This window comes from Chelonia mydas, chromosome 21 (genome assembly GCF_015237465.2).
Source record: "Chelonia mydas isolate rCheMyd1 chromosome 21, rCheMyd1.pri.v2, whole genome shotgun sequence".
Lineage (NCBI taxonomy): Eukaryota > Metazoa > Chordata > Testudines > Cheloniidae > Chelonia > Chelonia mydas.
In genome coordinates, this window is record NC_051261.2 from 5,045,572 (window position 1) to 5,064,045 (window position 18,474).

Sequence of the window (18,474 nt, forward strand, 5' to 3'; positions counted from 1 at the left end):
TTGGGCCAAAGGAAAAGAAAGAAGGGGTCTCCCACAGCCTGACCCATGGGGGGGCAAAAGAGTGATCCGCATTTTTGGACCCCCAAGTCACAGCTAATTACAAGAGGAGCCTACAGTGCGCCGGGCCCCGCTCTCCCCACGGCCCCTCCTGCTCCCACTCGCCAGCCCAGCGGAGGGCGAGGCCAGCTCAGGGGGCGGGGCTGGGGCCCGGGCGGAGGGGGCGGGGGGAGCCCCCTTCCCCCCGACACTCACCCAGCGCTCCCCTGGGAAGCAGCGCGAGCGCCAGCAGCGCCGAGAGACGCGGGATCCAGCCCGGCCGAAGCATCTCCATGGCGCCGAGCAGCGCCGCAGCCGGGCACCGCGCCGCGCACTGCGCATGCGCCGAACCCAGCCGCCGCCGCCGCCTCGGGAGCGCGCTCGCGGGTCGCTGCGGCCGCCGCAGGGCAAGGGCAAGGGCAAGGGCAGGGGCGAGAGAGGCGGCGGCCGCCCCGCCCGGGAAGCCCGCGGCGAGGCTCGCACAGCGCGGCGCCGGTCCCCGGTCCCCGCCCGAGGGAGGGAGGCCGCCAGCCAAGGCCTCGCTGCGCCGCCGGTTTTCGCCCAGCTCCGCGGCTCCCCCCGTCGGCCCCTCTATGTTGCGACCCAGCGGGGACCCGGGCCGGGGGCGGCTGAAGGCGCGCAAGCCGGGGGCAGCAGTGCCCCTGCGGGATTCGGGCCTGAGCGCTGCTGTCTGGGCGCTGGCAACTGCTGCACCTTCCTACCCGAGCTTGTTTTCTCTGCCTGGCTGCATGCCCGGAAGGGGCTGCTCGCAGGCGTCTTTCTCCCCGAGTTTGTGTCGCTGCTCAATGGCGCAGGTCCACCCGCTTCAGACTAAAGGGTGAGTTAATCCCCCCCCCCGACCCCCTTAGCCTGATGCTAATCATTGGCTGGGGGTGGGACGGGGCCCCTCTCAGTGGTAGGGTGACGGCTAGAGACGGGTCATCTGTTGGTTTGTCCCAGGAAAACTGTTCCACTCTCGCTTCCCGGTCGGACAAACAGGCTTTAAGAAAGACCAAAAGGGCCTTTAGTCCTCGGTCAAAAGCAGAGCGAGAGAGAGAGAGCGTTTGCTCCACTAAGTCATGCCACTTAAAAGCTTGCCACTAAATGTTACATTTCATTTGTATGAGTCCCTAGACCCGACTGGAGAGCGCATTGCCGCAGGCCAGTGATACTCAGATTGAGGCTCTTGAGCTGCAAGTGGCTCTTGAATGCTTCTCTTGCAGCACATGAGAGGAAAACAATGCATGATATTAAATAAGTAACCAATCAGAATGCTCTTACTAGATGAATGCATTGTAGTTGATAAAACAATAATAATACTTGGCCAGTTGTTTTGCTGTGCGAATAAAATGTGTCGATATAAAACTGAAACCTTTCCTGTGTCCTACTATAGTAAATAAAACCATTAATTTAACACTGTGGCTCTTTAGGATGATGGTGATTGCTAATTTGGCTCCTCAACTACTGAGGTCTCAGAGCAGCCATCCTGAGTACTGAACACACAACCAGTCAGAGACAGTTTCCTATCTGTTTCTCTCCTTATCCTTACCCCCTTCTCCCCCCCTGCCCAACTCTACGCATCGCACTTAGTTTGAATTTGGTTGCAGTACCATACAGCAATCCTACTGAAACCACTCTTTTAGCTTCACTTATCGGAATGCTTGTCAACCACAGGGCTCTCTGGCTTGTTCCAAGCAGCTTTATAGTATTTTACCTGCATCAGTTATTGAAAATGGGCTGAAAGACGGAGTGTCACACCCATTCAGGAAAGGAGCGATGAGGCTTTTGCTCCTTCTTAAAAACTAATGCCACTGAGTTGTATATTAAAGTGTACGGTAGAATGCTTGTGTCAGAGCAACTGAGCTGACTTATCTTCCCAGTTAACAGTGGGAAGTTGGAGAAAGACATGTGCATTGTAGTCTGTTCACCACAGCCTTGTCATTTGGGCCCCTTTTCTGCACAAGTAACCTAAATGTAATCACCGCACATTTATCTCATCTTGGCAAACTGCTTTGCACTTAAAAATGACACACTTCACTAATGCTGACCCACAAACCAGCTTACTACTGTTACAAGAAGTTGCGGGGGGGAGTGAGATAAATGGAGCCGAAAGTCAATGAAGTAAAAGGCTCTCTTCTGTAGAGGCTCTCACCCCGTGCCTCTTGCTGTTTCTCTGCACCACATCTTAGGCTGCAAGCTCCTGGGAGAGGAGACCTGTTTTACTTGCCAAAAGCATCGCACAAACCTAGGGCAATGTCTAAACACCACAGGAACAGTAAGGTCTGAAATGAATCCAGAAGCTTGGATGCTCTTTAGCATCTGTAACAGTGCACATTCTTTGGAGACCCTGCAGTAGCCTGCGTTAAGCATAGAAAGAAAAGGCTGCATCCTCAAGGCCGCACCTTGAGTCCTGTGAAATCAGTGGGAGTTCTGCCAGCAACTCTACTGGGCCCAGAAGGGACTTATTCCTGAAAAGTTTGTCTAGTTTATGAAGTTATGCAGATAAGATCCCTCCCTCAAGCTTTCGTGAAGCTGTTCCACTTTAATTAAGTATTAATTGGGCCAAACTTAGAACAAGAGGCTTCTATGGGACATTTGGAGTTGCTGGTTCAATTCCTTCCTCTTCCCAAGGAGGAAAAGGGGATTGAACTGGGAGCTCCTTATGTCTTTCCTCTTGCAGTTGTTCCACGTCAATTAAATAGCGACTGGGCCAAAGGAAAAGCAAGAAGCCTTCTACGCTACAGCGGTTAGGTTACTCCCCTGGGAATCTCAAGGTTGGTGGTTCAGTGCCACTGCCTCCCTGAAGAGGAGACAGGGACTCAATTGGGAGCTCTTTAGGTCTTTCCTCTTGCCGCTGTTCCACGTCAATTGAATAGTAAGTAATTTGGCCAAAGGAAAAGCAAGAAGCCCTCTACGCTACAGCGGTTAGGCTACTCCCCTGGGAAACTCAAGGTTACTGGTTCAATACCACTGCCTCCCTGAAGAGGAAACAGGGATTGAATTGGGAGCTCTTTAGGTCTTTCCTTTTGCTGCTGTTCCATGTAAATTAAATAGTGATTGGGCCAAAAAAAACCAAACAAACCCACAAGTAATCTACACTAAAGTGGTTAGGCTACTCGCCTGGGAAACTTGGTGTGTTTGGTTCAATACCACTGTGTCTCCCTGAAGAGGAGACAGGAATTAAATTGGGAGCTCTTTAGGTCTTTCCTCTTGCAGTTGTTCCACGTCAATTGAATAGTAATTGGGCCAAAGGCAAAGCAAGAAGCCCTCTACGCTACAGCGGTTAGGCTACTCCCCTGGGAAACTCAAGGTTGCTAGTTCAATACCAGCACCTCCCTGAAGAGGAGACAGGGACTCAATTGGGAGCTCTTTAGGTCTTTCCTCTTGCAGTTGTTCCACATCAATAGCGATTGGGCCAACAGAAAAGCAAGAAGCCCTCTGCGCTACAGCGGTTAGGCTACTCCCCTGGGAATCTCAAGGTTGCTGGTTCAATACCAGCACCTCCCTGAAGAGGAGACAGGGACTCAATTGGGAACTCTTTAGGTTTTTCCTCTTGCCGCTGTTCCAGGTCAATTGAGTAGTAATTGGGCCAAAGGAAAAGCAAGAAGCCTTCTATGCTACAGCGGTTAGGCTACTCCCCTGGGAAACTCAAGGTTGCTCGTTCAAGTCTGTCCTCTACCAGATGAGGACAAGGACTTTAAGTAGCAACTCCTTCATTCTTGCCTCTTGAAGCTGTTCCACTTCATGTCAATAGCAATTGGACCAGCAAGACAATCAGGATCACTCTGTAGCCCAGTGGGTAAGCTACTGACATAGAAAGTGGGAGACCCCAGTTCAAATCCTCCCTTGGCCTGTTAAGAAGAGGCTTGGACAAGGATGGATCACCTCCCAGGTGACAGGGCTGAGGGTGAGCGGCCCCTGTTTAAATTCCCTCCTTTCTCAGGAGGCCCTTGTTTTTCTGGAAACACAGGAGGTCTAAACAATGATCCCCCATCTCTCAGGTTCCCTTGGGTGTGGGGGTCGGGGGGTGGGGTGGGGTGGAGGTGGCGGGGAAAGAGGTCCCTGGGAGGTGGGACACCCCTGTTCAAATCCCTTCACAGAGGAGGGGTTTGAACAGGGGTCTCCCACAGCCTGACCCATGGGGGGCAAAAGAGTGATCTGCATTTTTGGACCCCCAAGTCACAGCTAATTAAAAGAGGAGCCTACAGTGCCAGATGCCAAGGTCAACCCCACCCCCCACCCCCGCCGCGTCACGTGAAGGGTCTACACACTAGACTAGAGAGGGCTTCTCCTTCTTTCTTGGGCCCAATCAATATTTCCTGTCAGCTCATACTGTCCTGTGACTACAGACTTCTGTTGTAACCAAAGGCAAAACAGTCCAGACAAATGCATAACCTGCATGTGGCCTGCCAAATCTGGTCAACATTCAACTGGGTCTCTATGCGTTACGGCCCTTTGGGTGATCTGATGATCGTGTTCAGGCGGGATGCCCAATAACGTCTAAACACGAGGCGATGCAGAAGAACTGCCCCACTTCCAGCATCTACGGCCACGCTGCGGACCACCCCAGCGCCAGCCACATGCCTCATGCCACAGCCATGAATGGCTTCCAGCCCGCGGGTGACCCTGACTCATTACTAAGCCCCCTTCGCAAGCCTGCCCGGCAGACTCGGGTCGAGTCCAGGGAGCTGTCAATGGCAGACAGGGCCACGGCCCCCAGCCCGCCAGGAACGGTCTCCCCCTGCTGCCCCCACCCCTCCGGATTCACGCCCCGCCTGCACCCGGGCCCCGCTCTCCCCACGGCCCCTCCTGCTCCCACTCGCCAGCCCAGCGGAGGGCGAGGCCTGCTCAGGGGGCGGGGCTGGGGCCCGGGCGGGGGGCCGGAGGGAGCCCCCTTCGCCCCGACACTCACCCAGCGCTCCCCTGGGAAGCAGCGCGAGCACCAGCAGCGCCGAGAGACGCGGGATCCAGCCCGGCCGAAGCAGCTCCATGGCGCCGAGCAGCGCCGCAGCCGGGCGCCGCGCACTGCGCATGCGCCGAACCCAGCAGCCGCCGCCGCCGCCTCTGGAGCGCGCTCGCGGGTCGCTGTGGCCGCCGCAGGGCAGGGGCGGGGCCGAGAGAGGCGGCGGCTGTGCCGCCTGGGAAGCCCGCGGCGAGGCTCGCACAGCGCGGCGCCGGTCCCCGCCCGAAGGAGGGAGGGAGGCCGCCAGCCAAGGCCTCGCCGCGGCTCCCCCCGTCGGCCCCTCTATGTTGCGACCCAGCGGGGACCCGGGCCGGGGGCGGCTGAAGGCGCGCAAGCCGGGGGCAGCAGTGCCCCTGCGGGATTCGGGCCTGAGCGCTGCTGTCTGGGCGCTGGCAACTGCTGCACCTTCCTACCCGCGCTTGTTTTCTCTGCCTGGCTGCATGCCCGGAAGGGGCTGCTCGCAGGCGTCTTTCTCCCCGAGTTTGTGTCGCTGCTCAATGGCGCAGGTCCACCCGCTTCAGACTAAAGGGTGAGTTAATCCCCCCCCCCCCCCGACCCCCTTAGCCTGATGCTAATCATTGGCTGGGGGTGGGACGGGGCCCCTCTCAGTGGTAGGGTGACGGCTGGAGACGGGTCATCTGTTGGTTTGTCCCAGGAAAACTGTTCCACTCTCGCTTCCCGGTCGGACAAACAGGCTTTAAGAAAGACCAAAAGGGCCTTTAGTCCTCGGTCAAAAGCCCAGAGAGAGCATCGTTTGCTCCAGTAACTGCTGCCCCTAAATGTTACGCTAGATTTGTATGAGTACCTAGACCCCACTGGAGAGCAGAGTCCCTTTCCTGTAGGCCAGCGATACTCCGATTGAGGCTTTTGAGCTACAAATGGTTCTTACCTGTGTCCTTTGTAGCTCTTTGTAGCAGAACCAATCAGGCTGCTCAGCGTGTTAGTAGTTGATCAAATGATTATACGTGGTCAGTCATATTGCTGTGAGACTATTTAAAAACTCAATTTCTCGTGTTTTCCTGTTTAAATATGAATAGACAGTTTTATAGTAAAGGAAACCATGAATTCACAGTACTTGGCCTCTGTTGGATAAGGCGATTGCTAATGTGGCTCCTCAACCACTGAGGGCTGAGTATCTCTGTTCTAAGCATTGAACATACCCCCAGGAAGTGACAGTTGCATATCTCTGTTTCTCTCCCGTTCCCTACCCTTAACTACCTCTTCTCCCCAGTGTCCCAACTTTAACCACAACATTTAGTTTGTGTTTGACTGCAGTACAGTTACTCTATTGAAACCACTCTTTTAGTTGGACTTATCAGAATGCTTGTCAACCATACAGCTCTCTGGCTTGTTCCAATCAGTTTTATAGTCTTCACCCCATCTGTTACTGAAAATGGGCTGGAAGATGGAGTGTTACACCTATTCAGGAAACAAGTAATGAGGCTTTTGTTCCTTCTTAAAAGCTAATGCCACAAAGTTGCATATTAAAGTGTATATAGTAGAATGCTTGTCAGAGAAGCTCAGCTGAATTGCCTTCCCAGTTAACAGTGCAAAGGTGTGAAGCCAGATTAAAAAAAAAAACAAAAAACAGATTAATGTGTGTACAGAACAGGCCTGTCCCCGTAGCTGTTTTCTCCACAATTGAACCTAAATGTATGTCACTGCATGGTTGTCTGATCTCTTCAAACCACTCTGCATTTACAATGATACTTTTCACCAATGCTGACCCACACTCCAGCTTATGCTGATACAAGATATTGAAGAAAAATAGGGAGCCCATAGTCAAAGCAAAAATAAGTAGCCCAAGGCTTAAAGGGTAAAAGGCTCTTTTGTCTAGAGATACTCACCCCTGGCCTGATGACATTTCTATGCAGCATGTCTTAGTCTGGAAGCTCTTCAGTGTAGAGACCTCTTTAACATGCCAAAAGCATCTCACAAACCTAGGGTACTGTGTAAACACCCCAGGAAGAGGAAATTCTGAAGGGAATCCAGATGCTTGGAAAATGTATGATGTCCTTTAGAGTCCCTAATTGTTGCTTGTATAAAACAGTGCACGTTCATTGGAGACCCTGCAGTAGCCTGCATTAAGCATAGCAAGAAAGGGCTACACACTGAATGCCAAAGCTTGAGCCCAGTGAAATCAAGGGGAGTTTTGCCAGTTACTCCTCTGGGACCAGAATTTAGACTTAAATCTACTGTCTTTGGTTTCAACTGACAGTTTTTGGGGTTCATTTTTGAATCCTAAAAAGATGTCACTTAAGGCTTGCCTTTGTGAGGGAAATTGATTGGCACAGCTGTAGCAGAATAGCTTTTGGTGTAATTCCCTTGTGGACACTCATTGTGGAAGAATATTCTTACTTTCAAAGTAACTAGTTTGAAATAAACAATTATTCTAGAAAAAAGTCACTTTTATTCCAGGACACAGTGAGGGGGAGTTATACTGGAATACAAGTGTTCTAGAACAGTCATTCTGCTATAGTTATGCTAGTCCGTTTTCCCCAGGTCAAAAAGCTATTAGGCTACTTCCCACTATCTGACGACCCCACTATCATTGTTACAAGTCTTCCCCTGGTAGCACAAGAGGCCTGGTTTGTGAAACTGCCCATTCTTAATCCCTGGATCAAGGACACAATGAGTCACACCTTCTTTGTACTGCAGCTGGCGTTCACAAATGCCTCCAATTAATGTATAATTGAGGGATTTTACAGGGATGCAAGATCAGTCCCTTTACCGGGTTTAAGGGAGGCATTTACTTCTTCGTGTGCAGGTTCTTTTAATTGTAGTTCAGATTAGAAATTCAGGGTAGGAACCTCTGCCCAAAAATATGGCAAGGTCTCCGAAGATGGAGGCATCATCAGGATCTGCATCACAAAATTACCAAGATTGGTGAATTTACAGCAACACATTTTTAAAATCAATCTCCCTTCTAAACAAATATTTTCTCTTTTAGAGCACAACATTATAAATTGCAGACATTTTATACACAGCTTTTGATTTAAAAGCAGTATTTAAAAAGTTTAATCTGTAGTTTCACACCCATGAAGTCATTTTAAAGTAAGTGATCCAAGAAGAAAAAATTAAATATTGAAGGCAAAATTTCATCTGAGTCTTATTTTTAGAGGGGTTAAAAATTACAAGGGGTTGTAAAAGAAGTTGATTGTATCTCTACTATAAGGTGAAGAACATTAAGTGCTGTGTCTTTGAAGAGCAAGTAAAAGGAAAGAGATACAGGGTTGGCAGTCATGAAGCCCTTTTATAAAATCCAGCAACTCCTCAAAATTAAGGTTCCTTTCACACACAGCCTTCCGAAACTTTTCAAGAAGACAGCTGTGGCAGTTAATGAAGCATGCTCAGGAGGAAGTTCAGGGTTTTGTGCTTGCAATTTTTTATCAAGGCAGGCTCAGCAGCACTTGCGTCATCTCCTCTTCCTGGTGACAGATTGCTTAGTCAACTGGTCAGAAACAAGAAGTTCCATTAAAGGGAAAGAAGGCCAGAGCATAATCTGAGGAGTGAGCATCCTTGATGCTGCAGGGTGGTTGTTCATCTCAGAAGTCTGCATGCAAGACGTTTTCATGGACAAACAGCAGGAGGGCAGCCTAAAAGCTACAGTCTGGTGCTGTGTAAAGTTGAACTTCATGAACTAAACTGCTGCTATAAGGATCTAATGGAAGCAGCTGCATAACGTCGTCAACTATATGCTATGGCTTTGCATTTTCCCCTAGAGAACTTCATTGCAAGAATGTAAATTACCCACAAAGAAGGTGAAGGAAATGCTTCCATGTTCTCCACGCAAAATGCACACCATGAGGAGAAGTGGTTTCCTGCCTGCAGAAAGGGATACATCAATGTTAAAACAAAACTTGGTTCTTCTATGCTCCTGCCAATCTTTAGAAACATTTTATTGCAATTTTATTACTTTCATTTGGACAAAAAGTAATCTTTTTGAAATGTTTACATTTCCTGGGGAAAGATTGTCAGATCAGCCTACTTTTAAAAAAAATCTGTTTACAAGTCAAAATAAATAGCACATTGTGAACTTGTTCATGTCAGACTGTATTTCATGCTGTATAATACACAATCATGAGGTAGTAGGTATATTTGAAGTATAAAGGCAGGTAGCTGTTGGTGCCATTATGTTAAACGTCAGTATTCTGAAGAGAAGCAACACCAGCAAAAGTTGGTTTTCATTATGGACAGTGACAGCCACAGGACTACATGCAGATTCAACGGTAAGCGGAGCAGCCACCGCAACACATATTTAAGCAGACAGACCCAAAGAACTGTTTGAGCCTTATTCTAGTGTGGTTAGAAGTAAGGTGTATAGAGAGCAGATTTCCCCACAACTTTACAAACAAAACATGGTTTCTAAGGTGGGTAACATTTGACCCATGATTTCCATCTTCCTTTGTACTAGATGGAAACAGAATTAATGCAAGTAATGCTTCAGAACTGATTTTGTTGTACTACCTTCCAAAAAAGTGTTGTGACATTGCAAATGTGATCTGCTCGTTTGCTACAAACAAAAGGTTAGCCAAACCAGAAGTGTTTGTGGTTACAACAGGTGCTATTTTTATTCAAGAAACATAGGAGCAAGGAGACTGGGAGAAAAGTAGTCATTTTCCATTCAACATACAGTGTCTTTGCATTAGAGCAGTAATACTCAGATCTCTTTGGTTCAGGAGCCAAATTAGCAATCATTACCCAAAGAAGCCACAATAGTAGAAAATTATTATTCTCACAGCAAACAAGTTAATAACTCAGTGCACGCTGGTAATTGGTTAACATAGTAAAAGCATCCTGATTGGTTAATAACTTATGTGCTGCAAAGAACTACAGGAGACACATTAAAGAGCCATTTACAGCTCTCAAGCCTCAGTCTGAGTAACACTGCATTAGAGTAAGGTAGAGCTGACATCATTCACAATTTTGACATTTTTATGTTGAAGAAAGTGATTTAAAATAAGCCCATACCTGCTATGGTGCAAATGAATTTTTTTGTTCAGTTATGTGGGCCAAAGGCATCCGGTACTTGCAGTTTTCATGTGTATAGTAATAGCTGAATGGTGAAGAGGAAAAATAAGTTACATTTTCAAAGGAAAACTCTCATTTAGTTTATTTTAAAAGGAGAGACTGGAAGTAAATTCATATTTAGCCTCAAAACTAATTTCAGAGTTTTATGGCTGCTGAAGTTTGGAAAGTTGATCTGAAGATATTTGAGATCTCACTGATACCATCAGAGGACACCAAGATTGATTAATTTACCAAGACAAAAGATGAGGAGGGTTCTTATATTAAAGTTGCCTGATTTAAGAGGGATGGTGTGAGGGGGGAGGGAAATCTTCATTTAAAGGTGATATGCAAAATAGGAAAAAAATAGGGCTTATGCCACTTTAATACTGTTTTGTTACATAGCCAAGCAGGCTCAAGGGTTTTATTATTAGAAATGCAGTTATTGGCAATTAGAGAACTAATAAGGCTAGGGTGGGACACTGCAAAAGACTAAACATAGAGCAAGTGAGAGAGTGGAAAGGATTTTGGATCAGACTGTTTAAGACCCTTTATTTACAACTATTTAAGTCCATTGTCTAACTGACAGTTTGGAGAAGCGAGGGAAAGGGTTTTTGTATTTTTTTTTTTTTTTTTTTTTTTTTTGTAATTTTTAAATACCTTCTGCTGCTGCAATTAAAGTTTGAGGGCTCACAATATATATTCTCAAAATTACTTCCATTCCTAGTCCCAGAAAACCTGAGAGAACCACGTTAATCGCTGATATTTCAAAGATAAAAAAGCAGAAAAACCCCCCACAAACTTTACATCCTTTCCCTCCCTCTCTTCAAACTTTAGTATATTACAGAGATGCCCCCCCAAAAAAACAAAAACCCCTTTCAGATCTAAAGGGGAAAAATCCATCATGGGCCTTATTTCTTTGTATCATGCTAATATCCTGGTGACAGAAGAATGTTTTGGGTTTGTTTATTTTTGTAAAAATACATTATAATAATGCTTCTTCCAGAGCAAAGAGAAGAGGAGGGAGAGAAGTTTTTAAATATTATATAAAAGGATGGGTATGTGAAGAACACTAAACTATTACTACCTGCAGACTCACAAAATTACACTAGTGATTACCTGTTTCTCTTGTCCCATTGTTGCAAATGGAGATCATGAGTCATTTAATGAAATGTTTGGCCAGTATTAAACTGTGGAACCAAACAACAGTCCATACGTGTATTGAAATGAATGGAAATTTAGAAAAATCCCTCACCCTGCATTCTGCTTAGACATAATCCTCGAGATAATGATGGTAACCAGGAGAAGCAGCAGTGCCCCACCTGCGATCCCTGAGAGACAACAAGGAGAGAACTGAATTAGTCTGACAAATGGGCTTATGAAACACAGAAATAGTATTATTGGCCTTTGCAGATTTTTAATTAACTCTCAAAATCCCAAGCAAAGTTAAGAGGTCATGGCATTCCTCTATCTGTACCCACAAGGGTTTCTGAATCCTGAGTTATTGTCTGTGTTTACAAAGTTAACATTTCATACTGTATCCTTTTCAGATTTTGATCTTTAGGCAAAGTCATAACATTACTACATTCAAAATGTTCACTGTGAATAAGACCACCTATTAGTATTTAAATATAATATGTGGATTCATAGTGGCACCAGCAAAAGGAGATTTACACCATGCACAAATGGGTCACGATTCACAAACCAGTATCTAAAACCGAGAGCACTTGAGACTGCTTGAAATGATGAGATCAGCTATGTTCCAGTATATGAAAAACCCAAGCTACTGCACCCCTGTGGCGTGTTAGTGTAGATGCTATCTATCCATTTGTGTACGTAATTTACCTCCCCAAAAGGTGCTAGCCAGGTCAACGGCAGAATTCTTCCATTGATCTTGCGCTGTCTATGCAGGGACATAGGTCAGCTTACCAACTCCATTCAGGTGTGGATTTTTCATACCCCTTACCAACACAGTGAAACTGAGCTAATTTTTTAGGCTAGTCCAGACCTGAGCCAGGTGCTCTAGAGAGGAAGCCCTGCAGCAGACTTGCAGAATGCTAACAAAGCTGACAAAAATCCTAGCCCAAGTGGCTTTGGCGCATACTTCTTTTTGGACATAAAACAGTTGTTGGGTTCTAAACAATGGAATCTCAAGCCTTAGGGAACTCCACCAGGAACTGAGGTTTTTAAAGAGTCTGATTGTGGAGGTACTGTACTTTTCCTGGTTCACATGCAGTCTTATGGAGAAGCAAAGGTTTGAAAGCTGGGAAACTGACTCTATAACAGGTTTCAGAGTAGCAGCCGTGTTAGTCTGTATCCGCAAAAAGAAAAGGAGGACTTGTGGCACCTTAGAGACTAACAAATTTATTTGAGCATAAGCTTTCGTGAGCTACAGCTCACTTCATCAGATGCATTCAGTGGAAAATACAGAGGGGAGATTTATATACACAGAGAACATGAAACGATGGGTGTTACCATAAAGAAGGTTTAGAAACAACGGGCCAGATGTTCAACTAGGGTAAATCAGCATAGGTCCACTGAAGTCAGTGGAGCTATTTCTATCTACCCCAGCTGTGAATCTGACCCCAGGTCTTTTTAGTAAACTACTTACCGAGGACTACTGAGATGAAGTTATAGGAACCTAGAATTGGGGGTAGAGAGGGGAAAAAAAATTGAACTACTATAATATGAAATGAATCACAGCCACATGATTTCTTCAAAAATATTTATCCAAACATTTTCTGTATCAGGCATGTTACAGATTTTATTGGTGAGAGCTAGAAAGCAAAATTGCTTAAAAGTCCTCCCCATATTGCCAGCTATATAGAAAGGCCCTTGCAACTTTTAAAGGGAGATAAACCACTGTAACCCAATCGCCTCCTCCAGCACAAGAGAAAGCTCAGCACTGTATTGACTGGCTGAGCAAGAAAGAAGCTCTTTCAGTTTACCTGCTAAATCAACCACATATCAACTGTGAGGGTCTTGGGTAGGGTGACCAGATGTCCCAATTTTTGGGTCTTTTTCTTATACAGGCTCCTATTACCCCCCACCCCCTGTCCCGATGTTTCACATTTGCTGTTTGGTCACCTGAGTCTTGGGAGCATGTCACACACACACAGTGAGTTAAGCTGTAAGGACAAAGCTGTTGCTTAGAGAACTGCCTTTTACTGATAGGGAGAAATATTTTAAGTAGAGAATAAGACATATTTTGAAAACTCCAACCTAAATGCAGTGAGTTTTACACAGAATAACATAACAAAAGCCATGGTTGTAACACTGATTGGTGGTCTCTACACAGTCAAAAAAACTCAAACCATATTAGGATATCATATTACATTTTAGACAGGCCTCAAGTTGAGAGAGTTTGATTTTTACCTTCCCATATTTAGGGCCTGTCTACACACAAAAATCACACTGGTTTAAGTTAAATCAGACTTTAAATCAATTTAGGTAACTGGGGGCAAGCCCCTGTGTAGGCATGCTTTTATCTGTTTGAAAATTCTTATCTTAGTTGAGCTTGCATTCATAATTGATAGGTGCAGGCTACACTGATATAAGCCAAGTTGGAATTGCTTTGAGTGCCCACACACAAAGTTGCAATAGTATGATTAAATCTGCTTTTAAAAAAAAAAAAAAAAGCACCTTTAGTTAAGCCCTTGCAACTGTGTATGGGGATCAGGAATTAGAAACAACTAATGCAGATATGTTCAGGAGACATATACACATTGAGTTCATTTTGTGTAACTTTGTTCAAATAAAAATCTGAAAACCTTACATACAATCTCTTTTCCATCCCAGATAGGTATTGTCTACACAGCCAAAGATACATTTTATCTTGTCTGCACACAAACTTGCACTGGTTTAACTAAATTGGGTTTAAAAAAAGACCTGTCTAGCGTTGGAAATCTCTATGTAAAGCAGGCCTCAAAATAGACAGGGGGTTTGTGTTGCAGATCCTGCAAAGGGCAAATCTTATTTCAACCTCTATTGTCATTTGACCACTAGGTGGAAACCTAACACAGGGCATGAATTTTTCCCATTTATTCTATACATACTGGATCTACAGACTGGTACAGGTTTCAGAGTAGCAGCCGTGTTAGTCTGTATCCGCAAAAAGAAAAGGAGGACTTGTGGCACCTTAGAGACTAACAAATTTATCTGAGCGTAAGCTTTCGTGAGCTACAGCTCACTTCATCGGATGCATTCAGTGGAAAATAACACTGAATGCATCCGATGAAATGAGCTGTAGCTCACGAAAGCTTACGCTCAAATAAATTTGTTAGTCTCTAAGGTGCCACAAGTCCTCCTTTTCTTGAGACGGGTACAGGAGGATCCCAGGTAAAGTCATGTTGGCACTGTATTAGACTGCTGCCTTCCAGCACATAACCGTTGTCACATTCCAGAGTAACATTAGTTCCAAATTGATATGTAGTTCCCGCTACTGCCTTCTTGCTACTTTGAACTTCTGGGAATGCACATCTGATCTCTGAAATAAAGGTCAGCAAAAACAATAGTTCAAGACAAGGAAGAAAGTATGTTGCAGAAGATGTGATTGCAATTTTTTTAGGTGTAATCAAGGCCATCGCTAGGGGGTGTGGGACTGACCCCACCAGGCCAAATGCACCAGTCTGCGGGGCCCCCAAAGGCCGGGGCCCGGAGCGATCGCCCCAATTCGCCATACCCAAGGCATGGCTCTGGGTGTAGTTATATTCACTTATGAAGGTGACAAGAACAAACATGTAATCCTACTACTGTACCAAGGTGTAATTTGCTGCCTTGTCGCTGGAGGAATGCAGACATACAGGGCAAAATCCTAGCCCACGGAAGTCAGTGGGAGTTTTACCAGGATTTCAACTCATAGTCTGTTTCAGTCTTTAGTTTTTATGCACTCTCTCAGTACTGCATTGAAGAGTACAACACAGCAGGAGAATGACTTCAGGCTCTTCAAGGCAGGCAACTGCCATTTTATTTTTAGTTGGATTGCGGGGGAAAAACACATTAAGTCGTTTCTGTCCTGAACGTTTTGTAGAACAGCGCAAACATGACAGGACAAAATCAGAAAGGCTAAGGAACAAAATGGATTACACATAGCAAGGGACATAAAAGGAAATAAGAAGAGGTTCTTTAAATACATTAGGAGCAAGGAGAAAGACAACGGAAATTGTAGGTCATCTACATAGTGGGGAAGGAGAACTAATTGATGACATCAAGAAGGTTCAGGTGTTTAATGCCTATTTTGCTTCAGCCTTCACTAAAAAAGTTAATGGTGACCAGATACTCAACATAATATTAACAAGAAGAAGGAAGGAACACAAGTCAAAACAGGGAAAGAACAGGATAAAGAACATGTATTCAAGTCAGCAGGGCTTGATGAAATTCATCCTAGCGTAATTAAGGAAGTAGCAGAAGCACTCTCAGAAATATTAGCAACTATAGTCAAGAAGTCATGGAGGATGGGTGAGGTCCCAGAGGGCTGGAAGAAGGGCAAACACAGTACCTGTCTTCAAAAGGGGGAACAAAAAGGACCCTGGGAATTATACACCAATCAGCCTAACTTCAATATCTGGAAAAGATACTGGAATATTAAAAAATATATAATTACCTAGAGAATAACAGGATGATAAGGAATAGCCAGCATGGATTTGTCAAGAACAAATCATGCCAACCAATCTAATTTCCTTCTTTAACAGGGTTACTGGCCTAGTAGATAGGTGGGAAGAAGTAAACGTGATGTATCTTGATTTTAGTAAGGCTTTTCACACAGTCCTATATGAAAGGGGTTCTCAACCTTTTTGTTTTTGAGCCCCTGCCTGCCCCCCCCCAAACATGCTATAAAAACTTCAAGGTCCACCTGTGCCAACTGGTTTTCTGCATATAAAAGCCAGGGCCAGCATTAGAGGGTAGAAAGCAGGACAACTGCCTGGGGCCCCAGGCCACAGGGACCCCCATGAAGCTAAGTTGTTCAGGCTTTGGCTTCAACTTTCAGCCCCATGCAGTGGGGCTTCAGCTTTCTGCCCTGGGCCACACTGAGTCTAACACTGACCCTGCTTGGTGAACCCCCTGAATCCTGTTTAGGGGCCCCGGGGCCCTGGTTTAGAACCACTGCTATATGACATTTTCAATAAGAAAACCATGGAAATATGGTCTAGATTAATTTACTATAAGGTGGGTGCAAAACTGGTTGAAAGACCGTACTCAAAGAGTAATTATCAATGGTTTGCTGTCGAACTGGGAGGGCATATCTAGTGGGGTCCTGCAGGGGGTCAGTGCGCTTGGTCTGGTACTAATCAAAATTTGCATTAATGACTTGGATAATAGAATGGAGAATATGCTTATAAAATGTGCAGATGCCACCAAATTGGGAGCGGTGTAAGCAATTTGGAGGACAGGATTAGAATTCAAAGTGACCTTGACAAACTCGAGAATTGGTCTGAGACCAACAAGATGAGATTCAATAAAGACAATTGCAAAGTACTTCACTTTAAAAGGAAATCAGATGCACAACTACAAAATGTGGAGTGATTGGCTGGAGGTTTCTCTGCTCCCTGAAGTATTTAAACCATGATTAGAGGACTTCAGTAGCTCAGGCATAGGTAGGGGTTTACTACAGGAGTGGGTGGGTGAGATTCTGTGGCCTGCATTGTGCAGGAGGTCAGACTAGATGATTCTAATGGTCCCTACTGACCTCAAAGTCTATGAGTCTATATGTGGTAGTACTGATTAAAAGAATTCGGGGGTTATAGTGGATCACAGATTGAATATCAGATCCACATACTCATTTTCAGTCGTGCCTAACAACAGTGAGGCAAACAAACAACAGAGGTAAAGTTACTGACCTACCTTCCCCTCCATCACATTTACATCCCCCCAAAATACCTTTAACTTCATTTTATTAGTATTTCTACACTATTCCATCTTCCTGCTGACACTCAGAGAGCCGCGTTCTCCACCAGCAACAGCACGCAAGTTCTACTGAAGTCAACTGAGCTTTTTGTGCTGGCAGTGATTTTATCCCTGTGTGTCTTCCTGGGGGATCTATTCCCAGCTGTGAATTTTGTTGCATTAGCTAGTGTGTTTGAACATTCTTTCTTGCATTTTAAATCCCGTTGGGTGACTGACACACCTACAACCAAAGGGAACAAGCCAACTGAAAATCCATTCACCTTCACATAGAGGAGAAGGGTGGCTCCAAGTTCCAGATGTGGTACAATAGATAGAAGCCTCTCCACGGAGGGCGTAGCCGGGGTCACAGCTGTAGTTCACATATGCTCCACTGGGGAAAGCTGCCAATGGCTTGCCATTGTGCTTCCCTTTGACGATGACCGGAGGTGGGGGACACAGCAACACTAACAGGGGGAGAGGGGATGCAGAATATTTCAGGGAAAATCTGAATCCTGTTCAAGAAGAGCATAAAATAGGCTGGTCTCCAGGAGGGGGGAAAGCCCAGGATGCCTGTGTTGTGTCAAACCCTGCATCGCACTGGTGATGCAACACATCCAAAAAAGATTAAATATCACCGACCTCGATTCCCCTTCACCCCGGAACTCAGATTTTCCCAATCTGCTACTTTTCGGACCCTAGAAATCTCCCCTCACTCCCTTAAGAATCCAAAATATAATTTGTGGAGAGTGGGAAGAGTTCTGCTCTTTTGTGTTTCCATTCACAGCTTTAGGATGCTCAGTGAGACAGACCATTGCCAGATCTCTCCCTGTCAGGAGGGCAGGGCAGGAGCAGGGGATCAGCTATCACAGGGATGTGCACAGTCAAAAGATTAGGGGGTGGACGGATATTTGTATGTTCCCCATTCTCAGCTGAAATGTGACCCCTGGATTCAAAGGACGTTTTTTTTTTTTGCATCCAGACACATCCCTACCAGATATTGATCATCTCAGTTACTCAGGAGACAACACTGATTCACACAACGTGAGCCCTGACTGGTGGGATTCAGGCTTTGGCTTCGGCCCCAGGCAGAGAGGCTCGGGCTCCGATCTCAGTTACTCAGAAGTCAGCCTAGATTTTCTCTTACCCTGTGTGCAGGCTGGAACAGGAGGATCCCACGTTCCGTCATCTCGGCACTGAATCTGATGGCTGGCATTCAGGGTGTAGCCAGGATCACATTCAAACCTAACCGTGTCCCTGGGTCTGTAGACAGGTCCATGTCCAGCTACTTTTCTTCCATTCTGGATTTCTGGGGCGATGCAGAGAATCTCTGAAATTGAAAAGGTGCAGAAGGCGTCAGCCTGCCTGGCAAGCAGTGCTGTTCAGTGGGCGCTTGGCACCTGTGTTCTGCACTGGCTGCCTACCAGTTTCTGGGGAGAGTTTATGGTGTTGCTTTTAACCTCTCCACTGCAAACACTATCGTGCAAGCCTGCCTAAAACCACATCCCACGGGGTACCATACTGCTCCTCTCGTGGTGGATAGAGGTCCCAGAGGGATCCCTCTCAGTGACAGAGAGATCAGGGCTGGC

General features: G+C 46.0%; 3 protein-coding genes across 13 annotated transcripts in view; 1 reads left to right on the top strand and 2 right to left on the bottom strand.

Moving 5' to 3' along the window:
* LOC102932699 (C4b-binding protein alpha chain) overlaps positions 1–5,166 on the bottom strand; it is a 40,202-nt gene extending 35,036 nt beyond the window's left edge. For 6 of the 10 annotated variants that reach the window (XR_006286828.1, XM_043533508.1, XM_043533507.1 and 3 more), the window contains exon 1: positions 253–385. Coding sequence is in view for 9 of the 10 variants with exons in the window: in XM_043533508.1 (XP_043389443.1) it covers positions 253–331 (79 nt within the window). In the remaining variant the exon portion in view is untranslated. Of the gene's footprint in view, positions 1–252; positions 386–4,948 lie in introns of those variants that run through there. The other 4 variants (XM_043533509.1, XM_043533505.1, XM_043533503.1 and 1 more) reach the window with 3 other exon arrangements.
* LOC119564413 lies at positions 330–9,041 on the top strand. Of its 2 annotated transcripts, XM_043533510.1 has the most exons (3): positions 330–631; positions 5,286–5,528; positions 8,301–9,041. In XM_043533510.1, the coding sequence occupies exons 1-3, from the start codon at positions 330–332 to the stop codon at positions 8,503–8,505; spliced, it is 750 nt and encodes a 249-aa protein (XP_043389445.1). In that variant the 3' UTR covers positions 8,506–9,041. The 2 variants fall into 2 exon arrangements, with proteins under 2 accessions (XP_043389445.1, XP_043389446.1); XM_043533511.1 differs by lacking the exon at positions 330–631 and having other exon boundaries at positions 5,011–5,528.
* Positions 6,456–18,474, bottom strand: part of LOC119564405 (complement receptor type 1) — a 56,725-nt gene continuing 44,706 nt past the window's right edge. Inside the window, exons 38-43 of the mRNA XM_043533799.1 lie at positions 18,033–18,215; positions 17,170–17,352; positions 12,618–12,647; positions 11,262–11,337; positions 9,971–10,055; positions 6,456–8,824 (exon numbers count right to left, since the gene is read on the bottom strand). Of these exons, the coding sequence (XP_043389734.1) occupies positions 9,974–10,055; positions 11,262–11,337; positions 12,618–12,647; positions 17,170–17,352; positions 18,033–18,215 (554 nt within the window). The 3' untranslated portion in view covers positions 6,456–8,824; positions 9,971–9,973. The remainder of the gene's footprint in view (positions 8,825–9,970; positions 10,056–11,261; positions 11,338–12,617; positions 12,648–17,169; positions 17,353–18,032; positions 18,216–18,474) is intronic.

Coding starts and splice junctions, on each gene's coding strand:
- LOC119564413 (XM_043533510.1), top strand. CDS start 330: ATGGCGCCGAGCAGCGCCGCAGCCGGGCACCGCGCCGCGCACTGCGCA. Junction 632..5,285: donor CCCCCCGTCGGCCCCTCTAT/GTTGCGACCCAG, acceptor CGGCCCCTCTAT/GTTGCGACCCAGCGGGGACC. Junction 5,529..8,300: donor CACCCGCTTCAGACTAAAGG/GTGAGTTAATCC, acceptor TTTCACACACAG/CCTTCCGAAACTTTTCAAGA.